The 18,874-nt window shown below is 40.7% G+C and overlaps 1 protein-coding gene across 1 annotated transcript in view; it reads right to left on the bottom strand.

Moving 5' to 3' along the window:
* Positions 1 to 1,419: 1,419 nt before the first annotated feature.
* The window catches only part of LOC308398904 (uncharacterized protein), a 47,285-nt gene continuing 29,830 nt past the window's right edge, over positions 1,420 to 18,874 (bottom strand). Inside the window, exons 29-41 of the mRNA XM_080885771.1 lie at positions 17,330 to 17,401; positions 17,109 to 17,259; positions 16,831 to 17,024; positions 16,403 to 16,551; positions 15,924 to 15,974; positions 15,657 to 15,721; positions 15,103 to 15,207; positions 14,917 to 15,021; positions 14,686 to 14,835; positions 4,760 to 4,836; positions 3,514 to 3,588; positions 2,970 to 3,086; positions 1,420 to 2,187 (exon numbers count right to left, since the gene is read on the bottom strand). Of these exons, the coding sequence (XP_080741897.1) occupies positions 2,046 to 2,187; positions 2,970 to 3,086; positions 3,514 to 3,588; positions 4,760 to 4,836; positions 14,686 to 14,835; positions 14,917 to 15,021; positions 15,103 to 15,207; positions 15,657 to 15,721; positions 15,924 to 15,974; positions 16,403 to 16,551; positions 16,831 to 17,024; positions 17,109 to 17,259; positions 17,330 to 17,401 (1,453 nt within the window). The 3' untranslated portion in view covers positions 1,420 to 2,045. The remainder of the gene's footprint in view (positions 2,188 to 2,969; positions 3,087 to 3,513; positions 3,589 to 4,759; positions 4,837 to 14,685; positions 14,836 to 14,916; positions 15,022 to 15,102; positions 15,208 to 15,656; positions 15,722 to 15,923; positions 15,975 to 16,402; positions 16,552 to 16,830; positions 17,025 to 17,108; positions 17,260 to 17,329; positions 17,402 to 18,874) is intronic.

The raw sequence follows: 18,874 nt of genomic DNA, 5'->3' as shown, positions 1-18,874 counted from the left end.
GACTGAATTAACCACTTTTTTCCCCTAGCACCACTTTCAGACTCATAACTGGACAAACTGAGCTGAGTTTGTGATTAAACCTCATTTCCTGTCTATGCCTCCAATGTTCCCACACAGCTTAAATCACATTTAAGGATCGCATCAGTCAGGAAGGCTTTAGACAAAAGGTGAATGATCATTTCTACCTGCAGTAATTGGCTCCGACTTGATGTCACCTGTTGACACCTGCTCAGTTCCTCAGGCTGGCGGAATAGGAGAAGGTGGGCTGCAAAGCGGCTTGCAGGTGCAGAGATTTGTTTAGGATGTGTAGATTTGCCAGGGCCGTCACAGAGTTTAACTTTGAGGTGCTTCAGGATGTTTCAGCTCTCACCCAAAAGACTTTCACTCCTAACCGCTAACGGGGAGTCCCACGTATTTGACCCCTACTGGGGTTGTCCCCTTGGAGCTGGTCCTGGGAGTTTTCATATGACTCATTGTAGACACGTGGTTAAGGTGCGAGTCTGGTTGGTTTGAGGAATCTGGTAGCTGATAGCTGGCACTTGGAAATAATTTCAGGTGGACACGGAGAGACCCAGGCGTTTAATCTCTAGTGTCAGCTGCTTTATCTATAGAGACGCCATCGTTCAGCGTCTAGATTTGAAAAAGTTTTTTAGATGTGAGACGGGAAAACCCTGAATGATCGGGAACCTACAGACTTGTTTTAATAATTCAATTCAATTTTATTTATAAAGCGTCAAATCACAGCAGTCCTCTCATTGGAAGAGAGCCAGAGAGAACTGAACTCAACCATGCTAACCTTCCCTCCTTTGCTTTAGCTGGCACTGGGTCTATCACCAACCCTCAGTTTGTGTTCAGGAAGTGAAAAGCATGATCAGCTGATTTGGGGTCAGCTGATCGACTCGACTGTTGAATATTCTGGGTCTTGGGTTGCTTTCACAGAACGTTTTTGGTTGTCCAGTCAATGATGCTGGAAATCTGTTTGTCCCAGTAATAAACACCGGTGACTCCGCCCACACGTCACACTCGGCTGTGTGCAGTTTTCAAACCTGTGCCAAGCTGTTATCTGTATTTCAGTCACATATTTTACTATTTTAAATAAATTGTAGTCGTTTACAGAAGCAAAAGAATAAAAACTGCCCAAACACTCATGACCTGACCGTACACTCAAGAAAAGATCTTCAAATATGAGTCAAAGTGGTCTTATGTTGTAGAAATAATGCTCGATCATGTCTTTCCACAAGCTTCCTGTGCAAATGTCTAATTCTTTACAGACTTAAATCTGTGAGCAGATCACCCGACATGACTTTCACACGCTTGGCTCTAAACTGATGTAGAAATGCATGTTGCATTTGAGGTCTGCAGGAAATCTGAGACAGAGCTTCTGGTGCATTCACGAGTCACTCTGAAGAGTACAGTAACTAACTTCATTTTGTCTTTATTTAAATAAACAGAGCTGTACATGAACACAGTGGAGAAAGTGAACAGTAGAAAAGTGAAAACGTGTGCACAGAGTCCGAGCTGGAGTTTGTTTTTGGCGTTTTTAAATCTGCGTCGCTGGTTTACGGGATTAAACATGGCAGATTCAAACGTTCGCATCAGAGCGGTTTGTCTCTGTCCGCTGATCTTTACTCCGCCTTTCATGAATCGCTCGTGTGGTGCAAACCTGTGAGCACTTTTTAAACATCCAAACCTCTGAAGGCACATTCCCGTCAGCGCCTCCATACGAGACCGAGACTCCTCCCCGATTCGAGTACCGACCCGCTCGTTTAGCAGCGGCGGTTTAATTTCTCGACTTCCTCTGAGTGTCACTTAACGTCTTCAACATTAAGGTCAAGGTCAAGGTCAAGGTCAGATTTATTTATATTTATATTTATTTATATAGCACATTTCCAAAGTGCTTAACAATAACAATAAAACTACAGTGTAATACAATAAATAATAAAACATTTCTTCTTCTGTGACGGAGGCCTCAGGAGAGAGTCGTGACAAAAGAAGGACACACAAAGTGCGGGGTCTTGCGAGTCAGCTGATCCACGGCGCCGCCCTCAGGGCGAGTCGTCGAGCGGCGACATGAGCAGCTGCAGCTCTTTGAAGGTGCTGCTGTGACGACCGACCTGCGTCGCCTTGTTCTTCACGATGTTGCTCAGGTTCTTCAGCTGCTCGCAGCACACTCGGCACTTCTGGTGTCTGGAAGCACAAAAACATCAGAGGCTCAAACGCAGAGGACAAAGACGTTGGCGAGTCTGTCCGATTAAAATGGTTTTCCTTCAGTGATTGAACAAACCGCCACTGATGATGTGTTGCTATGAATTATGGGACATCTTTGCTCCAGTGTCTCGTCTGATTTACATCATCTCTGCACAAACCTTTATAAGAGAAACTGACTGTCGCTGGTTACAGTTCAATTCATTTTATTATGAAGGTTCCTGTCGTCTGAGTACTACACCAAAGGTGGTTTAATGTTTCCTTTTTTACCTCCCTTGGAGGAGGAGACACTGAAGCATCCTTCATTCACAACAAATGCAGTGAGGCGCAGAATGAGTGCTGCCCCACCGCACTAACATGCTGCTCTCTCTGAAGCTCATCTCAGGAATAACGTCCGTTAACCTCAGCAGCCTGTGTTGCTGCTGGCGAGGACGCAGGCCCTCGCCAACAGCACAAAGGTGACACCTGCTGGACAAACAAACCTACTACAGTCACTAAAATACAGCTGTGGCTCCTGCAGATGCAGAGTGCAAAGAGGAGACCTGGAAGGGAAAAGCAGCCGGCTGAGGAGCGATTACAGCAGGAATCAAGTCTCTGGGTTCGAACACGTGTCAGACATCTTTAAAAACGTCCCACACAGAACGAGAGGTGGAGTCAGCCGAGGTTTGGGGCATTTCCTCCTCAGAGTAATCTGAGTAATCAGCAGATTGATTGACGGTGCTGCTAAATCAGTCAAGCAGCTGTTGGACAGATGTGAGACTCACCGCTCCTCTCGTGTGATGTCGACCCCGACGGACGGCGTGGCCTTTAGAGTGTCCGAGATCAGCGTCCAGAAGTGCTTCATGACGAGTTTCAGAGACGTGCAGCCGGTCTGTATGTAGCTGAGGAAACGCACAGAGAAGGAAGCTGATTGGATGATCGAATTACACGACATACCGACACACTGACGGCATCGGGGCAGGTTCAGGTTCAGGACGGGAGGAAGCGGAGATCTGCTCCACCTCCTGACAATCAAAGTACTCCGGGTGACCTCAGGTTACCAAACAGGAAGTGATCTTTCTTTTTACGTAAAATCCGAATTAGAGTTTTAAATTCACTTTGAGAAGACGAAATCATCTCTGATGCAACCCGAGCTGCCTCCCGGCAGTTCGTCTGAAGCATCATCAGAACTCATTTCTCTCATTGTAATGGTGACACTTGATGAAAACGCCCACAAAGATGCTGACGTTGTTTTAAAACGTACCCTCTGCCGCTGAACGCTCGCGCGCCATCTCTGGACAACAGAAACTTTACCTCTGAGCCGCTCACCTCTCGTACTTGCTCTGCAGCAGTTTGTCGAGCTGAGGAAGGACGACCATGCACACATCCAGCTTCCACAGAGATCTGGAACAGCAGCGCAACATCTGGTTTTATACGTTCATAAAGGTCAGCAACCCGCAAACAACTGCAGGTCAAACTCTTCAAAATGAAACTTAGAAGACAGATGCAATCAAATAAACAATAAAAACTTTTCAGTGATTGGAAACAGAACAGACTGAAAATAATAATAATAATAAAGCTGCGTAGAACGATTCGTCTGTCATCAATCGTCAGCTTCTGTCACTGTTTTTAGATTTTTTGGGTTAAACTAACAAAGAAAGGTTTTGTTTTTGAACTCCAGTGTAAATAAAGGTTTGTACTTGTATAAAATCAGAATTGTGTGTGTGTGTGTGTGTGTGTCTCCACGCGTGTGTGTGACATCTTTGTCAGGACAGGAAATTGGCATGCTACTATAATTGTGGGGACAAAATGGCCTATTGTTGCAGAATAAGCAGATTTCTTTGTGTCTTTAATTAAACAAGCGGCGCACAACTTTAGGCTCTACAGCATAGGTGTCAAACTCTGGCCCGTGGGCCAAATTTGGCCCACAGACTAATTACATTTGGCCCGCGAAGCCATACCAAATTACTATCAGAGCTGGCCTACTGGTATTATACAGCTAATATATATATTGTTTAGTATTAAGCTTTGCTTGTTCCATATTCAGTTTTTCAGCAAAACTTGTTTGAGTCCATAAGAAAAGATTCATTCTTATATCTGGAGGAAGATTTTTTTTTTTCAATAAATATTAACGTTAGCCCGCGACCTTGTTCCAGTTTTGAATTTTGGCCCACTGTGTATCTGAGTTTGACACCCCTGCTCTACAGTAATTAGTCATTTAACTTGACTGGATAGATGTGTGAAACTCTCATCCCTGAGGAGCAGCCAAGCCAAGGTGTGACTTAGGGTTCTCACAAAGATGTAGAAACGGGTTTGTGTGTGTGAGTGTGTACCTGTTTAGACAGCTTTGTAGGACCGAAACTTGAAATGTTACTATACTTGTGGGGACCAACAGTCACCTGTGAGGACAAAGTGCCTGTCCCCACGAGCTTGAATGCATTATTGAGGCTCAAATCCTCAGGGTTACGAGTAGGCGTTCATTTTTCATGGTTTGGGTAAGCGGCTCTCTAAAGCATGATGTCAATGAGATGTCCTCACTAAGATATGAAAACGAGTGTGTGTGTGTGAGACTCACGGCTGGGGGTTGATGATGTTCAGGATGTCCACGACTATGGACGGATCACTCATGGAGACGGCGGTGTCAAGAGCGATCTGGAGCCCTGAGTGACGAGGAGGCCCTGACCCAGATGAAGAAGGGTCACGAGACCATGTGACGAGGAACGAGGAGCTCAGACTGCAAAATAAATGTGACGACATGAAAACAAAAGAAGAAATGACGAGAGTGTCTTTGTCCTCATTAGGATGAATATTTTAAAAAGGCACAAAGAACCAATCAGATCCTCCCATCCTGTTTGGCTCTTACAGCGAGTAATGTTTACTCCTCTCACTTTTCAAATATGGCCTGCTTCTCAAAATCATAGTGATGGGTCGTTCGCGAACGAAATGGCTCTTAGAGCCGGCTCTTTGACGTGAACGACGCGAGCCGGCTCCTTATCGCGAGCCGTCACGTGGGTTTTTTTTTTTTTCTTTCTCTCAGCCTCTCTCTCGCACTTTTTTTCCGCTTCACTCTGCACGCGAGCCTTGTGCTTTACGCTGGGCAGAGGGGGGAGGGGCGGTAGTTACACTCAGTAGCACAGGAACAGAGCCAGAGAGAGAGAAAGAGAGGCAGGGACAACAACATTAGAAAGGTATAGTAATCATCCACAACTATTTTCAGTTGCAGATGATAAAGGATTGAGAAAGTTTATTCATGCAGGTCCATATGACAGAGAATATGCATGTTCTTTTAGTTTTCATATTATTATAATTTATATTTAATTGTGTTGTGGTTTGCAGTGTTTTGTGTTCTTTTCACTTTAAATTTGTGAAAGGAAAAAGCTGAAATTTAAATAGTTAAAACTTGAAATGTGAATAGTTGATTTTTGTATTATATGATTTATTTATTACATTTTATGTGGAGTGAATAAATAAAAGTATATTTACGGTGGCCCCTAGAGACAAAGCACATACAAACTTCAAATCACGTACGAACTCTGAAGCATGTACAAACTCCAAAACACGTAAAAACACGTACAAACTCCAAAACACGTAAAAACACGTACAAACTCCGAAGCACGTAAAAACTCAGAAGCATATAAAAACTCAGAAGCATATAAAAACTCAAAACACGTACAAAAGACAACAGAAGTGCTCCAGGATGCTGGGCGCAGTGTTGAGCCTTTGTTATCTTGTGGCTACACAAGCCAGCAAGTACCAACGACCGGATTTGGTGTGTGGTAATAACAGGTAAATGAACTTTTTTTTAAATTATTTGAATATATATATGAGTGCCTGTGTATAAATACACAAACAATACACACATGCTTTCAATTGTGTAATTTAAGTGATCTAGTAGCTCTGCTTTGGAAGTTCAGTTCATGCTAGAAATGTGTTTTGGAGTTTGTACGTGTTTTGTCTCTAGGGGCCACCGCATATATTTATATATAAACATATATAAATAAAACCACTTGTTTTTATGTTAGTAATTCCTTTTGTGCATAATTTTATATTATTGTTAATAATAAATTAATTAAAGCAACAAAACAACCTGAAGAGCCGGTTCGGAGCCGAAAGAGCCGGCTCTTTTTAGTGAGCCGAACCGAAAGAGCCGGCTCTCTAAAAAGAGCCGGAAATCCCATCACTACACTACACCCATAAAATCGGCTAGTCTGACAGATAAGGAGAAGACGACGGTGGTATGTAAACTGTGTTTTTGTGCTGCGTATTGTTTGTTTGAACGCAGTTTGGATTCTGACCATACGAAGATGTTTTTGTGACACGCCCACCGCTACGTTTGCTATTCGGTTTGGTGTGTGTGTGTGCTGTGGCTCTGCAGGCGTTCACCTGAGTTTGAAGGAATTGCTGTTGCCTTTGTTTTGGATTTTGGCATGCTGCTTATGTTGAATGCTTAAAATGAGTGGATCACAGGCTGCATCTGTTGTTGGATAAACTGAAATTGGATAAGATTAAGGAGTATGCTAGAAGAGAGAATAAAGCGATCAGCAAAGAAGGCACCCACAGCTGTGGCCAAACAGACTGCAACAGATCGGTCTCAGAAGGAGCACCCAACAAACTCCAATGCCACCTTCCTCCCACTATCTGTTAAACTGTTTAAATGGAGTGTGAGGCAGACATGCTAAAACAGTGACCTAAAAGCATTACCAATAAACAATGGGATCAATACATAAATGAAAGAAATGCAGCTGATAAAAAAGCCATAAACTACTTTCATTTGTTTAGTGGTGATTGCCAGTTTAGTTGGGGTTTTTTTGAGACACAGAGAGTGAGAGATCCTGTCCTACATTACTTTAAAAAAGAAGATATTTTCAGAGCTGTTGATATATGAAGCTCTGAGCATTGAGTGTTGCATTGTGAGAGTTTCAGTAAAAAGCCTGCAAATTATTGCATTTATACTGGAGAGCAAAGAAAAATTAAATTCTACTTGTACTATGGAAAATCAGTTTCATAAAAGCTACATAAACAGAGCTGAAGAAGACTGCGTTTGTAAAACTAGCGGTAACGTGTGAGAATTATAAGTTATAAGACTGTTTCTGCTATCGATACAATTTGTGTTGTTAATCCTAAATGATTCACGGTGACAACATCATAAGAACAAGGTCATTTTACTCCACACACACACACATTTGGAAAATCACATAGTTTGACCATAAAAATTCCCAGAATAATTAGTATTTGAGATTGCTGAAGCAACATCACTAAAGAAAAATATCCTTGCGTGTCACTTTCGTTTAAAAATATAAAAAATGTGAAGTTTTTTTTTTGTAAAACATAAAAACATAAAAACAACAAAACTTAAGACCTTAAGAAAGAGATAAAGGATTGAGAAAGTTTATTCATGCAGGTCCATATGACAGAGAATATGCATGTTCTTTTAGTTTTCATATTATTATAATTTATATTTAATTGTGTTGTGGTTTGCAGTGTTTTGTGTTCTTTTCACTTTAAATTTGTGAAAGGAAAAAGCTGAAATTTAAATAGTTAAAACTTGAAATGTGAATAGTTGATTTTTGTATTATATGATTTATTTATTACATTTTATGTGGAGTGAATAAATAAAAGTATATTTACGGTGGCCCCTAGAGACAAAGCACATACAAACTTCAAATCACGTACGAACTCTGAAGCATGTACAAACTCCAAAACACGTAAAAACACGTACAAACTCCAAAACACGTAAAAACACGTACAAACTCCGAAGCACGTAAAAACTCAGAAGCATATAAAAACTCAGAAGCATATAAAAACTCAAAACACGTACAAAAGACAACAGAAGTGCTCCAGGATGCTGGGCGCAGTGTTGAGCCTTTGTTATCTTGTGGCTACACAAGCCAGCAAGTACCAACGACCGGATTTGGTGTGTGGTAATAACAGGTAAATGAACTTTTTTTTAAATTATTTGAATATATATATGAGTGCCTGTGTATAAATACACAAACAATACACACATGCTTTCAATTGTGTAATTTAAGTGATCTAGTAGCTCTGCTTTGGAAGTTCAGTTCATGCTAGAAATGTGTTTTGGAGTTTGTACGTGTTTTGTCTCTAGGGGCCACCGCATATATTTATATATAAACATATATAAATAAAACCACTTGTTTTTATGTTAGTAATTCCTTTTGTGCATAATTTTATATTATTGTTAATAATAAATTAATTAAAGCAACAAAACAACCTGAAGAGCCGGTTCGGAGCCGAAAGAGCCGGCTCTTTTTAGTGAGCCGAACCGAAAGAGCCGGCTCTCTAAAAAGAGCCGGAAATCCCATCACTACACTACACCCATAAAATCGGCTAGTCTGACAGATAAGGAGAAGACGACGGTGGTATGTAAACTGTGTTTTTGTGCTGCGTATTGTTTGTTTGAACGCAGTTTGGATTCTGACCATACGAAGATGTTTTTGTGACACGCCCACCGCTACGTTTGCTATTCGGTTTGGTGTGTGTGTGTGCTGTGGCTCTGCAGGCGTTCACCTGAGTTTGAAGGAATTGCTGTTGCCTTTGTTTTGGATTTTGGCATGCTGCTTATGTTGAATGCTTAAAATGAGTGGATCACAGGCTGCATCTGTTGTTGGATAAACTGAAATTGGAAAAGATTAAGGAGTATGCTAGAAGAGAGAATAAAGCGATCAGCAAAGAAGGCACCCACAGCTGTGGCCAAACAGACTGCAACAGATCGGTCTCAGAAGGAGCACCCAACAAACTCCAATGCCACCTTCCTCCCACTATCTGTTAAACTGTTTAAATGGAGTGTGAGGCAGACATGCTAAAACAGTGACCTAAAAGCATTACCAATAAACAATGGGATCAATACATAAATGAAAGAAATGCAGCTGATAAAAAAGCCATAAACTACTTTCATTTGTTTAGTGGTGATTGCCAGTTTAGTTGGGGTTTTTTTGAGACACAGAGAGTGAGAGATCCTGTCCTACATTACTTTAAAAAAGAAGATATTTTCAGAGCTGTTGATATATGAAGCTCTGAGCATTGAGTGTTGCATTGTGAGAGTTTCAGTAAAAAGCCTGCAAATTATTGCATTTATACTGGAGAGCAAAGAAAAATTAAATTCTACTTGTACTATGGAAAATCAGTTTCATAAAAGCTACATAAACAGAGCTGAAGAAGACTGCGTTTGTAAAACTAGCGGTAACGTGTGAGAATTATAAGTTATAAGACTGTTTCTGCTATCGATACAATTTGTGTTGTTAATCCTAAATGATTCACGGTGACAACATCATAAGAACAAGGTCATTTTACTCCACACACACACACATTTGGAAAATCACATAGTTTGACCATAAAAATTCCCAGAATAATTAGTATTTGAGATTGCTGAAGCAACATCACTAAAGAAAAATATCCTTGCGTGTCACTTTCGTTTAAAAATATAAAAAATGTGAAGTTTTTTTTTTGTAAAACATAAAAACATAAAAACAACAAAACTTAAGACCTTAAGAAAGAGATAAAGGATTGAGAAAGTTTATTCATGCAGGTCCATATGACAGAGAATATGCATGTTCTTTTAGTTTTCATATTATTATAATTTATATTTAATTGTGTTGTGGTTTGCAGTGTTTTGTGTTCTTTTCACTTTAAATTTGTGAAAGGAAAAAGCTGAAATTTAAATAGTTAAAACTTGAAATGTGAATAGTTGATTTTTGTATTATATGATTTATTTATTACATTTTATGTGGAGTGAATAAATAAAAGTATATTTACGGTGGCCCCTAGAGACAAAGCACATACAAACTTCAAATCACGTACGAACTCTGAAGCATGTACAAACTCCAAAACACGTAAAAACACGTACAAACTCCAAAACACGTAAAAACACGTACAAACTCCGAAGCACGTAAAAACTCAGAAGCATATAAAAACTCAGAAGCATATAAAAACTCAAAACACGTACAAAAGACAACAGAAGTGCTCCAGGATGCTGGGCGCAGTGTTGAGCCTTTGTTATCTTGTGGCTACACAAGCCAGCAAGTACCAACGACCGGATTTGGTGTGTGGTAATAACAGGTAAATGAACTTTTTTTTAAATTATTTGAATATATATATGAGTGCCTGTGTATAAATACACAAACAATACACACATGCTTTCAATTGTGTAATTTAAGTGATCTAGTAGCTCTGCTTTGGAAGTTCAGTTCATGCTAGAAATGTGTTTTGGAGTTTGTACGTGTTTTGTCTCTAGGGGCCACCGCATATATTTATATATAAACATATATAAATAAAACCACTTGTTTTTATGTTAGTAATTCCTTTTGTGCATAATTTTATATTATTGTTAATAATAAATTAATTAAAGCAACAAAACAACCTGAAGAGCCGGTTCGGAGCCGAAAGAGCCGGCTCTTTTTAGTGAGCCGAACCGAAAGAGCCGGCTCTCTAAAAAGAGCCGGAAATCCCATCACTACACTACACCCATAAAATCGGCTAGTCTGACAGATAAGGAGAAGACGACGGTGGTATGTAAACTGTGTTTTTGTGCTGCGTATTGTTTGTTTGAACGCAGTTTGGATTCTGACCATACGAAGATGTTTTTGTGACACGCCCACCGCTACGTTTGCTATTCGGTTTGGTGTGTGTGTGTGCTGTGGCTCTGCAGGCGTTCACCTGAGTTTGAAGGAATTGCTGTTGCCTTTGTTTTGGATTTTGGCATGCTGCTTATGTTGAATGCTTAAAATGAGTGGATCACAGGCTGCATCTGTTGTTGGATAAACTGAAATTGGAAAAGATTAAGGAGTATGCTAGAAGAGAGAATAAAGCGATCAGCAAAGAAGGCACCCACAGCTGTGGCCAAACAGACTGCAACAGATCGGTCTCAGAAGGAGCACCCAACAAACTCCAATGCCACCTTCCTCCCACTATCTGTTAAACTGTTTAAATGGAGTGTGAGGCAGACATGCTAAAACAGTGACCTAAAAGCATTACCAATAAACAATGGGATCAATACATAAATGAAAGAAATGCAGCTGATAAAAAAGCCATAAACTACTTTCATTTGTTTAGTGGTGATTGCCAGTTTAGTTGGGTTTTTTTTGAGACACAGAGAGTGAGAGATCCTGTCCTACATTACTTTAAAAAAGAAGATATTTTCAGAGCTGTTGATATATGAAGCTCTGAGCATTGAGTGTTGCATTGTGAGAGTTTCAGTAAAAAGCCTGCAAATTATTGCATTTATACTGGAGAGCAAAGAAAAATTAAATTCTACTTGTACTATGGAAAATCAGTTTCATAAAAGCTACATAAACAGAGCTGAAGAAGACTGCGTTTGTAAAACTAGCGGTAACGTGTGAGAATTATAAGTTATAAGACTGTTTCTGCTATCGATACAATTTGTGTTGTTAATCCTAAATGATTCACGGTGACAACATCATAAGAACAAGGTCATTTTACTCCACACACACACACATTTGGAAAATCACATAGTTTGACCATAAAAATTCCCAGAATAATTAGTATTTGAGATTGCTGAAGCAACATCACTAAAGAAAAATATCCTTGCGTGTCACTTTCGTTTAAAAATATAAAAAATGTGAAGTTTTTTTTTTGTAAAACATAAAAACATAAAAACAACAAAACTTAAGACCTTAAGAAAGAGATAAAGGATTGAGAAAGTTTATTCATGCAGGTCCATATGACAGAGAATATGCATGTTCTTTTAGTTTTCATATTATTATAATTTATATTTAATTGTGTTGTGGTTTGCAGTGTTTTGTGTTCTTTTCACTTTAAATTTGTGAAAGGAAAAAGCTGAAATTTAAATAGTTAAAACTTGAAATGTGAATAGTTGATTTTTGTATTATATGATTTATTTATTACATTTTATGTGGAGTGAATAAATAAAAGTATATTTACGGTGGCCCCTAGAGACAAAGCACATACAAACTTCAAATCACGTACGAACTCTGAAGCATGTACAAACTCCAAAACACGTAAAAACACGTACAAACTCCAAAACACGTAAAAACACGTACAAACTCCGAAGCACGTAAAAACTCAGAAGCATATAAAAACTCAGAAGCATATAAAAACTCAAAACACGTACAAAAGACAACAGAAGTGCTCCAGGATGCTGGGCGCAGTGTTGAGCCTTTGTTATCTTGTGGCTACACAAGCCAGCAAGTACCAACGACCGGATTTGGTGTGTGGTAATAACAGGTAAATGAACTTTTTTTTAAATTATTTGAATATATATATGAGTGCCTGTGTATAAATACACAAACAATACACACATGCTTTCAATTGTGTAATTTAAGTGATCTAGTAGCTCTGCTTTGGAAGTTCAGTTCATGCTAGAAATGTGTTTTGGAGTTTGTACGTGTTTTGTCTCTAGGGGCCACCGCATATATTTATATATAAACATATATAAATAAAACCACTTGTTTTTATGTTAGTAATTCCTTTTGTGCATAATTTTATATTATTGTTAATAATAAATTAATTAAAGCAACAAAACAACCTGAAGAGCCGGTTCGGAGCCGAAAGAGCCGGCTCTTTTTAGTGAGCCGAACCGAAAGAGCCGGCTCTCTAAAAAGAGCCGGAAATCCCATCACTACACTACACCCATAAAATCGGCTAGTCTGACAGATAAGGAGAAGACGACGGTGGTATGTAAACTGTGTTTTTGTGCTGCGTATTGTTTGTTTGAACGCAGTTTGGATTCTGACCATACGAAGATGTTTTTGTGACACGCCCACCGCTACGTTTGCTATTCGGTTTGGTGTGTGTGTGTGCTGTGGCTCTGCAGGCGTTCACCTGAGTTTGAAGGAATTGCTGTTGCCTTTGTTTTGGATTTTGGCATGCTGCTTATGTTGAATGCTTAAAATGAGTGGATCACAGGCTGCATCTGTTGTTGGATAAACTGAAATTGGATAAGATTAAGGAGTATGCTAGAAGAGAGAATAAAGCGATCAGCAAAGAAGGCACCCACAGCTGTGGCCAAACAGACTGCAACAGATCGGTCTCAGAAGGAGCACCCAACAAACTCCAATGCCACCTTCCTCCCACTATCTGTTAAACTGTTTAAATGGAGTGTGAGGCAGACATGCTAAAACAGTGACCTAAAAGCATTACCAATAAACAATGGGATCAATACATAAATGAAAGAAATGCAGCTGATAAAAAAGCCATAAACTACTTTCATTTGTTTAGTGGTGATTGCCAGTTTAGTTGGGGTTTTTTTGAGACACAGAGAGTGAGAGATCCTGTCCTACATTACTTTAAAAAAGAAGATATTTTCAGAGCTGTTGATATATGAAGCTCTGAGCATTGAGTGTTGCATTGTGAGAGTTTCAGTAAAAAGCCTGCAAATTATTGCATTTATACTGGAGAGCAAAGAAAAATTAAATTCTACTTGTACTATGGAAAATCAGTTTCATAAAAGCTACATAAACAGAGCTGAAGAAGACTGCGTTTGGCCTATTGTTGCAGAATAAGCAGATTTCTTTGTGTCTTTAATTAAACAAGCGGCGCACAACTTTAGGCTCTACAGCATAGGTGTCAAACTCTGGCCCGTGGGCCAAATTTGGCCCACAGACTAATTACATTTGGCCCGCGAAGCCATACCAAATTACTATCAGAGCTGGCCTACTGGTATTATACAGCTAATATATATATTGTTTAGTATTAAGCTTTGCTTGTTCCATATTCAGTTTTTCAGCAAAACTTGTTTGAGTCCATAAGAAAAGATTCATTCTTATATCTGGAGGAAGATTTTTTTTTTTTCAATAAATATTAACGTTAGCCCGCGACCTTGTTCCAGTTTTGAATTTTGGCCCACTGTGTATCTGAGTTTGACACCCCTGCTCTACAGTAATTAGTCATTTAACTTGACTGGATAGATGTGTGAAACTCTCCTCCCTGAGGAGCAGCCAAGCCAAGGTGTGACTTAGGGTTCTCACAAAGATGTAGAAACGGGTTTGTGTGTGTGAGTGTGTACCTGTTTAGACAGCTTTGTAGGACCGAAACTTGAAATGTTACTATACTTGTGGGGACCAACAGTCACCTGTGAGGACAAAGTGCCTGTCCCCACGAGCTTGAATGCATTATTGAGGCTCAAATCCTCAGGGTTACGAGTAGGCGTTCATTTTTCATGGTTTGGGTAAGCGGCTCTCTAAAGCATGATGTCAATGAGATGTCCTCACTAAGATATGAAAACGAGTGTGTGTGTGTGAGACTCACGGCTGGGGGTTGATGATGTTCAGGATGTCCACGACTATGGACGGATCATTCATGGAGACGGCGGTGTCAAGAGCGATCTGCACACAAACAAAGAGCAGTTTGAAAATATTTTGATTGACACAAACGAACTGAAAACAAAACAATAAAAGAAGGAGCTGCATGAATGAGCTGCCCGGCTGTATCCGGGCAGAAGACCGCCAAACGGTCATGACCTTCTCACACACGTGCGAGCTGCTGGTACCGGTGTGTCAGCCTCACCTTGATGCCGTCTCGGGTCCACACCCCTCGGACCGTCTGCAGGTTCTTCAGTCGGCTGCTCAGCGTCACACACATGGTCTCGTGACCCTTCTTCATCTGGGTCAGGGCCTCCTCGTCACTCAGGGCTCCAGATCTGTGGTTGGGTGAAGACTGACCGACCACACACGTTCAGCTTTATTCTCATCATCAAAGCTGTCGCGAGAATCTAAAAACACTGACGCGTGCACTCACGGGCAGGAAGTCGGCCACGTTCAGCCTGATGGTCTCGTGACCCTTCTTCATCTGGGTCAGGGCCTCCTCGTCACTCAGGGCTCCAGATCTGTGGTTGGGTGAAGACTGACCGACCACACACGTTCAGCTTTATTCTCATCATCAAAGCTGTCGCGAGAATCTAAAAACACTGACGCGTGCACTCACGGGCAGGAAGTCGGCCACGTTCAGCCTGATGGTCTCGTGACCCTTCTTCATCTGGGTCAGGGCCTCCTCGTCACTCAGGGCTCCAGATCTGTGGTTGGGTGAAGACTGACCGACCACACACGTTCAGCTTTATTCTCATCATCAAAGCTGTCGCGAGAATCTAAAAACACTGACGCGTGCACTCACGGGCAGGAAGTCGGCCACGTTCAGCCCGATGGTCTCGTGACCCTTCTTCATCTGGGTCAGGGCCTTATTACAAAATAATTTCTCACACATCATTTTAGTTGTTAATTTAGACTCATAAAACCTCTCATATAACCGCACTCAGACCAAAGTCACACAGCTGTTAAAGGTTTTAGATGGTTTTGAATTAAACCGATTTTCTGAAGACAAAGAAAAATCTTTAACTAAAGAAAGAGAAAACCGAGCGGCTGGAGGACTACTTTGTTGTAAACAGCAGGTATTTGAGCTCTGATAGGTTCGTTGCATTTATAGTCCGCTGTCCTAAGGCGTCCATGTTTCCACACAGACACACGGCTGCTGCGTTCACTGACCTGCTGTTTATCAGGAAAATGAGTCTTTATGTCCTTCAGCTGCCGGCTGATCGCCAAAATGGACTCTGAGCAGAAGAAGAAATCATCAGGAAACGACCCAGTAACCACAAAACAGGAGCTGAAACACCTCTGTCGTGTGTTTTTGTGTCGTGTGTTTTTCACTGTCGAACACGTGATTTATTGTTCGTGTTTCATCTATAAACTGACACGTCGGAGGCGCGTCGTCTCCTGATGTCTCACAGAAACGTGAAGCTGTGCTGGACTCACCGTCCTCTGGAGGAGCGGGAAAAGGCTCCGACATCTTAGGAGGAGTGCGAGCTGGAAGAGAGGAGAACGAGGAGCTCAGACTGCAAAATAAATGTGACGACATGAAAACAAAAGAAGAAATGACGAGAGTGTCTTTGTCCTCATTAGGATGAATATTTTAAAAAGGCACAAAGAACCAATCAGATCCTCCCATCCTGTTTGGCTCTTACAGCGAGTAATGTTTACTCCTCTCACTTTTCAAATATGGCCTGCTTCTCAAAATCAGCCAGAGCAGAACTGATGGCGATGCTGCAGGTGGATCAACAGGTGAGGAAATAGAAGCTTTCGGGGAAACTAAACACAGATTTTGTTGGTGCAGTGTTGATTAAAGATGAACTCAGCGTCCTTTTCAATAGCAATATTTCACAGATCTCGTTGTATGTACGTATAACTGTATTCTTTATTCAACATCTGAGCTGCGATGCTCCGGGTCCACCTACAGATGGCGCTCTTTGGCTGGAAGATGGCCTTGTAGTCCTCGGCGTTGTGGATCTCAGCAGACGACAGCTTCTCGTCCGCCTCGTCCTCGCTAGGGCTCCGCCTCTCCCCTTCGGGGCTCCGCCTGTCAGACTCTGAACGGTGCTTCAACCTGATGACATCACAAACATTTGTTTGTTTTTAGAAGAAAAACTGCAAATTTTTTACTTTATTTACTTTTATTAAAGAATCTGGAAGCGAAACTTTTCCACTGAAGTCAAATAAGATTATATATATATATATATATATATATATATATATATATATATATATGACATGTGATCTGAGTGTTTGATGAATGAAACCAGTGGCTCATGTATAAAACTTTAAATCCAGGAGTCAGTACTTGCAGTATCTGGAGTATTTTCTCCTGTCTCTCAGTGTGCCGTACCTCTGCGATCTGCAGGTGGTCGTGGGTCTCTCGTAGTTCTTTCGCAGTGCCGCTCCTTTGGGGTCCTTCTTCGGCTCTGTGAGCGGCTGGTCGTCCTGGATGATCCCCTGGATCACGGCGCCACCGCTCTTCTTTACCCTCTTCAGATCGACCACGTAGGACGACACACTCGACAGCTGATGAGACACGCCGATCTGACATGTGGAGAAGGTGGAAGATTAAGATTACCTAAAACTTCTGCACAGTACTGTTACTGAGCGGTGGGCGGAGCTACACACCAGCTGCTGGTTGCAGATGGCGAGGTCAGACACCTTTCCCCAGCTCACCGGCACCGCGTCAAAGCAGCGGTCCGGTTCCCAGCCGAAGACCCGCAGCGAGTCCGTGGCGCCGCTGTACAGGCAGGAGCCATCTGGGCTAAAACATATACACCTGAAACCACAGGGACAGGGGTCAGAGGTCACATTCCAGTTACACCCTGCTGCAACGGGGAAAAACTCACCTGACCGGAGTCGTGTCGCCCTCCAACGAGCCGATCATCGTAAACTTCTCCAGATCCCACAGCTTGATGGTCCTGCAAGCACATGCAGAGTTCATACAGCTGCAGCTCATTAGAGACACCTGTAGGTGTTTTATAGTGTCAGGTGAAGACGCTACAACACGGCTGAGGAACAGGAAGAGACCTCCAACAGATCCACGGTCAGCAGTGACAAGTCAGTAAATGAGGAGAAAGAGAAAAGAGGAACGAAACACGAACAAAAGAGGGAGTGGAGGGCAAAGTGCACCTCTCAGTGCATCATGGGAAGTCCCCAGGAACCTGAGGGATGGTTAGGGTCGCCTAACCCAGCTCTAACTACAAGCTAAGCTAAAGACATTTTTATAATTAATTGAAGAAAGTATGTGTTTGAGTCACTTCTTATTCTCATAAATGAGAGTAAGATTTATTCCATCAATAAACTGTTTGAGATAAAAATGACCCTGCTCCCTGTTCTGTCACTAAAACAGGCCAAAACCTACAAAATGTCTCATTTCTTTGAAGTGACACATTCAAAGCTTTAACGGCTCCATCACGATCACATGACAATCGGAAAATCAGGCCACAAACTACAGCTTTGCTTGCTGGTGTAACTTATAAACTGTCTCTAACACCAGGTCGATGTCCTCAAATTAAACATAATAATCAATTTAAGTGATTCATGTTGGAATACTTATTTATACTTCATATGCAAAAATAAAGAAATGATTAAATACTGAGTGCATTTGCTGGTTGTGTTGGAGAAAGGATGAGTTATTATTTCCATTTTATTATATTTATATTATATTTCCTGTTTACTTTTAGTTATAAATGTATGATTTAGTGGCACATGCAGAGGACATGTAGAAGACACAGGACATGTATGTGAAAAAAAGTAAAAGAATTTCAGACTAAAAGAAATGTTACATTTAAAAAAATGCCACAAACAATCAAACTCAGCACCAAAATAAAATCTTGGCGGCACAGAGAGAGGACAACCTCGCGCACACACACATTTGGAAAATCACATAGTTTGACCATAAAAATTCCCAGAATAATTAGTATTTGAGATTGCTGAAGCAACATCACTAAAGAAAAATATCCTTGCATGTCACTTTCGTTTAAAAATATAAAAAATGTGAAGTTTTTTTTTTTGTAAAACATAAAAACATAAAAACAACAAAACTTAAGACCTTAAGAAAGAGATAAAGGATTGAGAAAGTTTATTCATGCAGGTCCATATGACAGAGAATATGCATGTTCTTTTAGTTTTCATATTATTATAATTTATATTTAATTGTGTTGTGGTTTGCAGTGTTTTGTGTTCTTTTCACTTTAAATTTGTGAAAGGAAAAAGCTGAAATTTAAATAGTTAAAACTTGAAATGTGAATAGTTGATTTTTGTATTATATGATTTATTTATTACATTTTATGTGGAGTGAATAAATAAAAGTATATTTACGGTGGCCCCTAGAGACAAAGCACATACAAACTTCAAATCACGTACGAACTCTGAAGCATGTACAAACTCCA

The sequence above is a fragment of the Rhamphochromis sp. 'chilingali' genome (genome assembly GCF_963969265.1).
Source record: "Rhamphochromis sp. 'chilingali' genome assembly, chromosome: 6".
Taxonomy (NCBI): Eukaryota; Metazoa; Chordata; class Actinopteri; order Cichliformes; family Cichlidae; genus Rhamphochromis; species Rhamphochromis sp. 'chilingali'.
The sequence above is the reverse complement of the archived record's forward strand: the minus strand, read 5'-3'. Positions and strand labels throughout refer to the sequence as shown.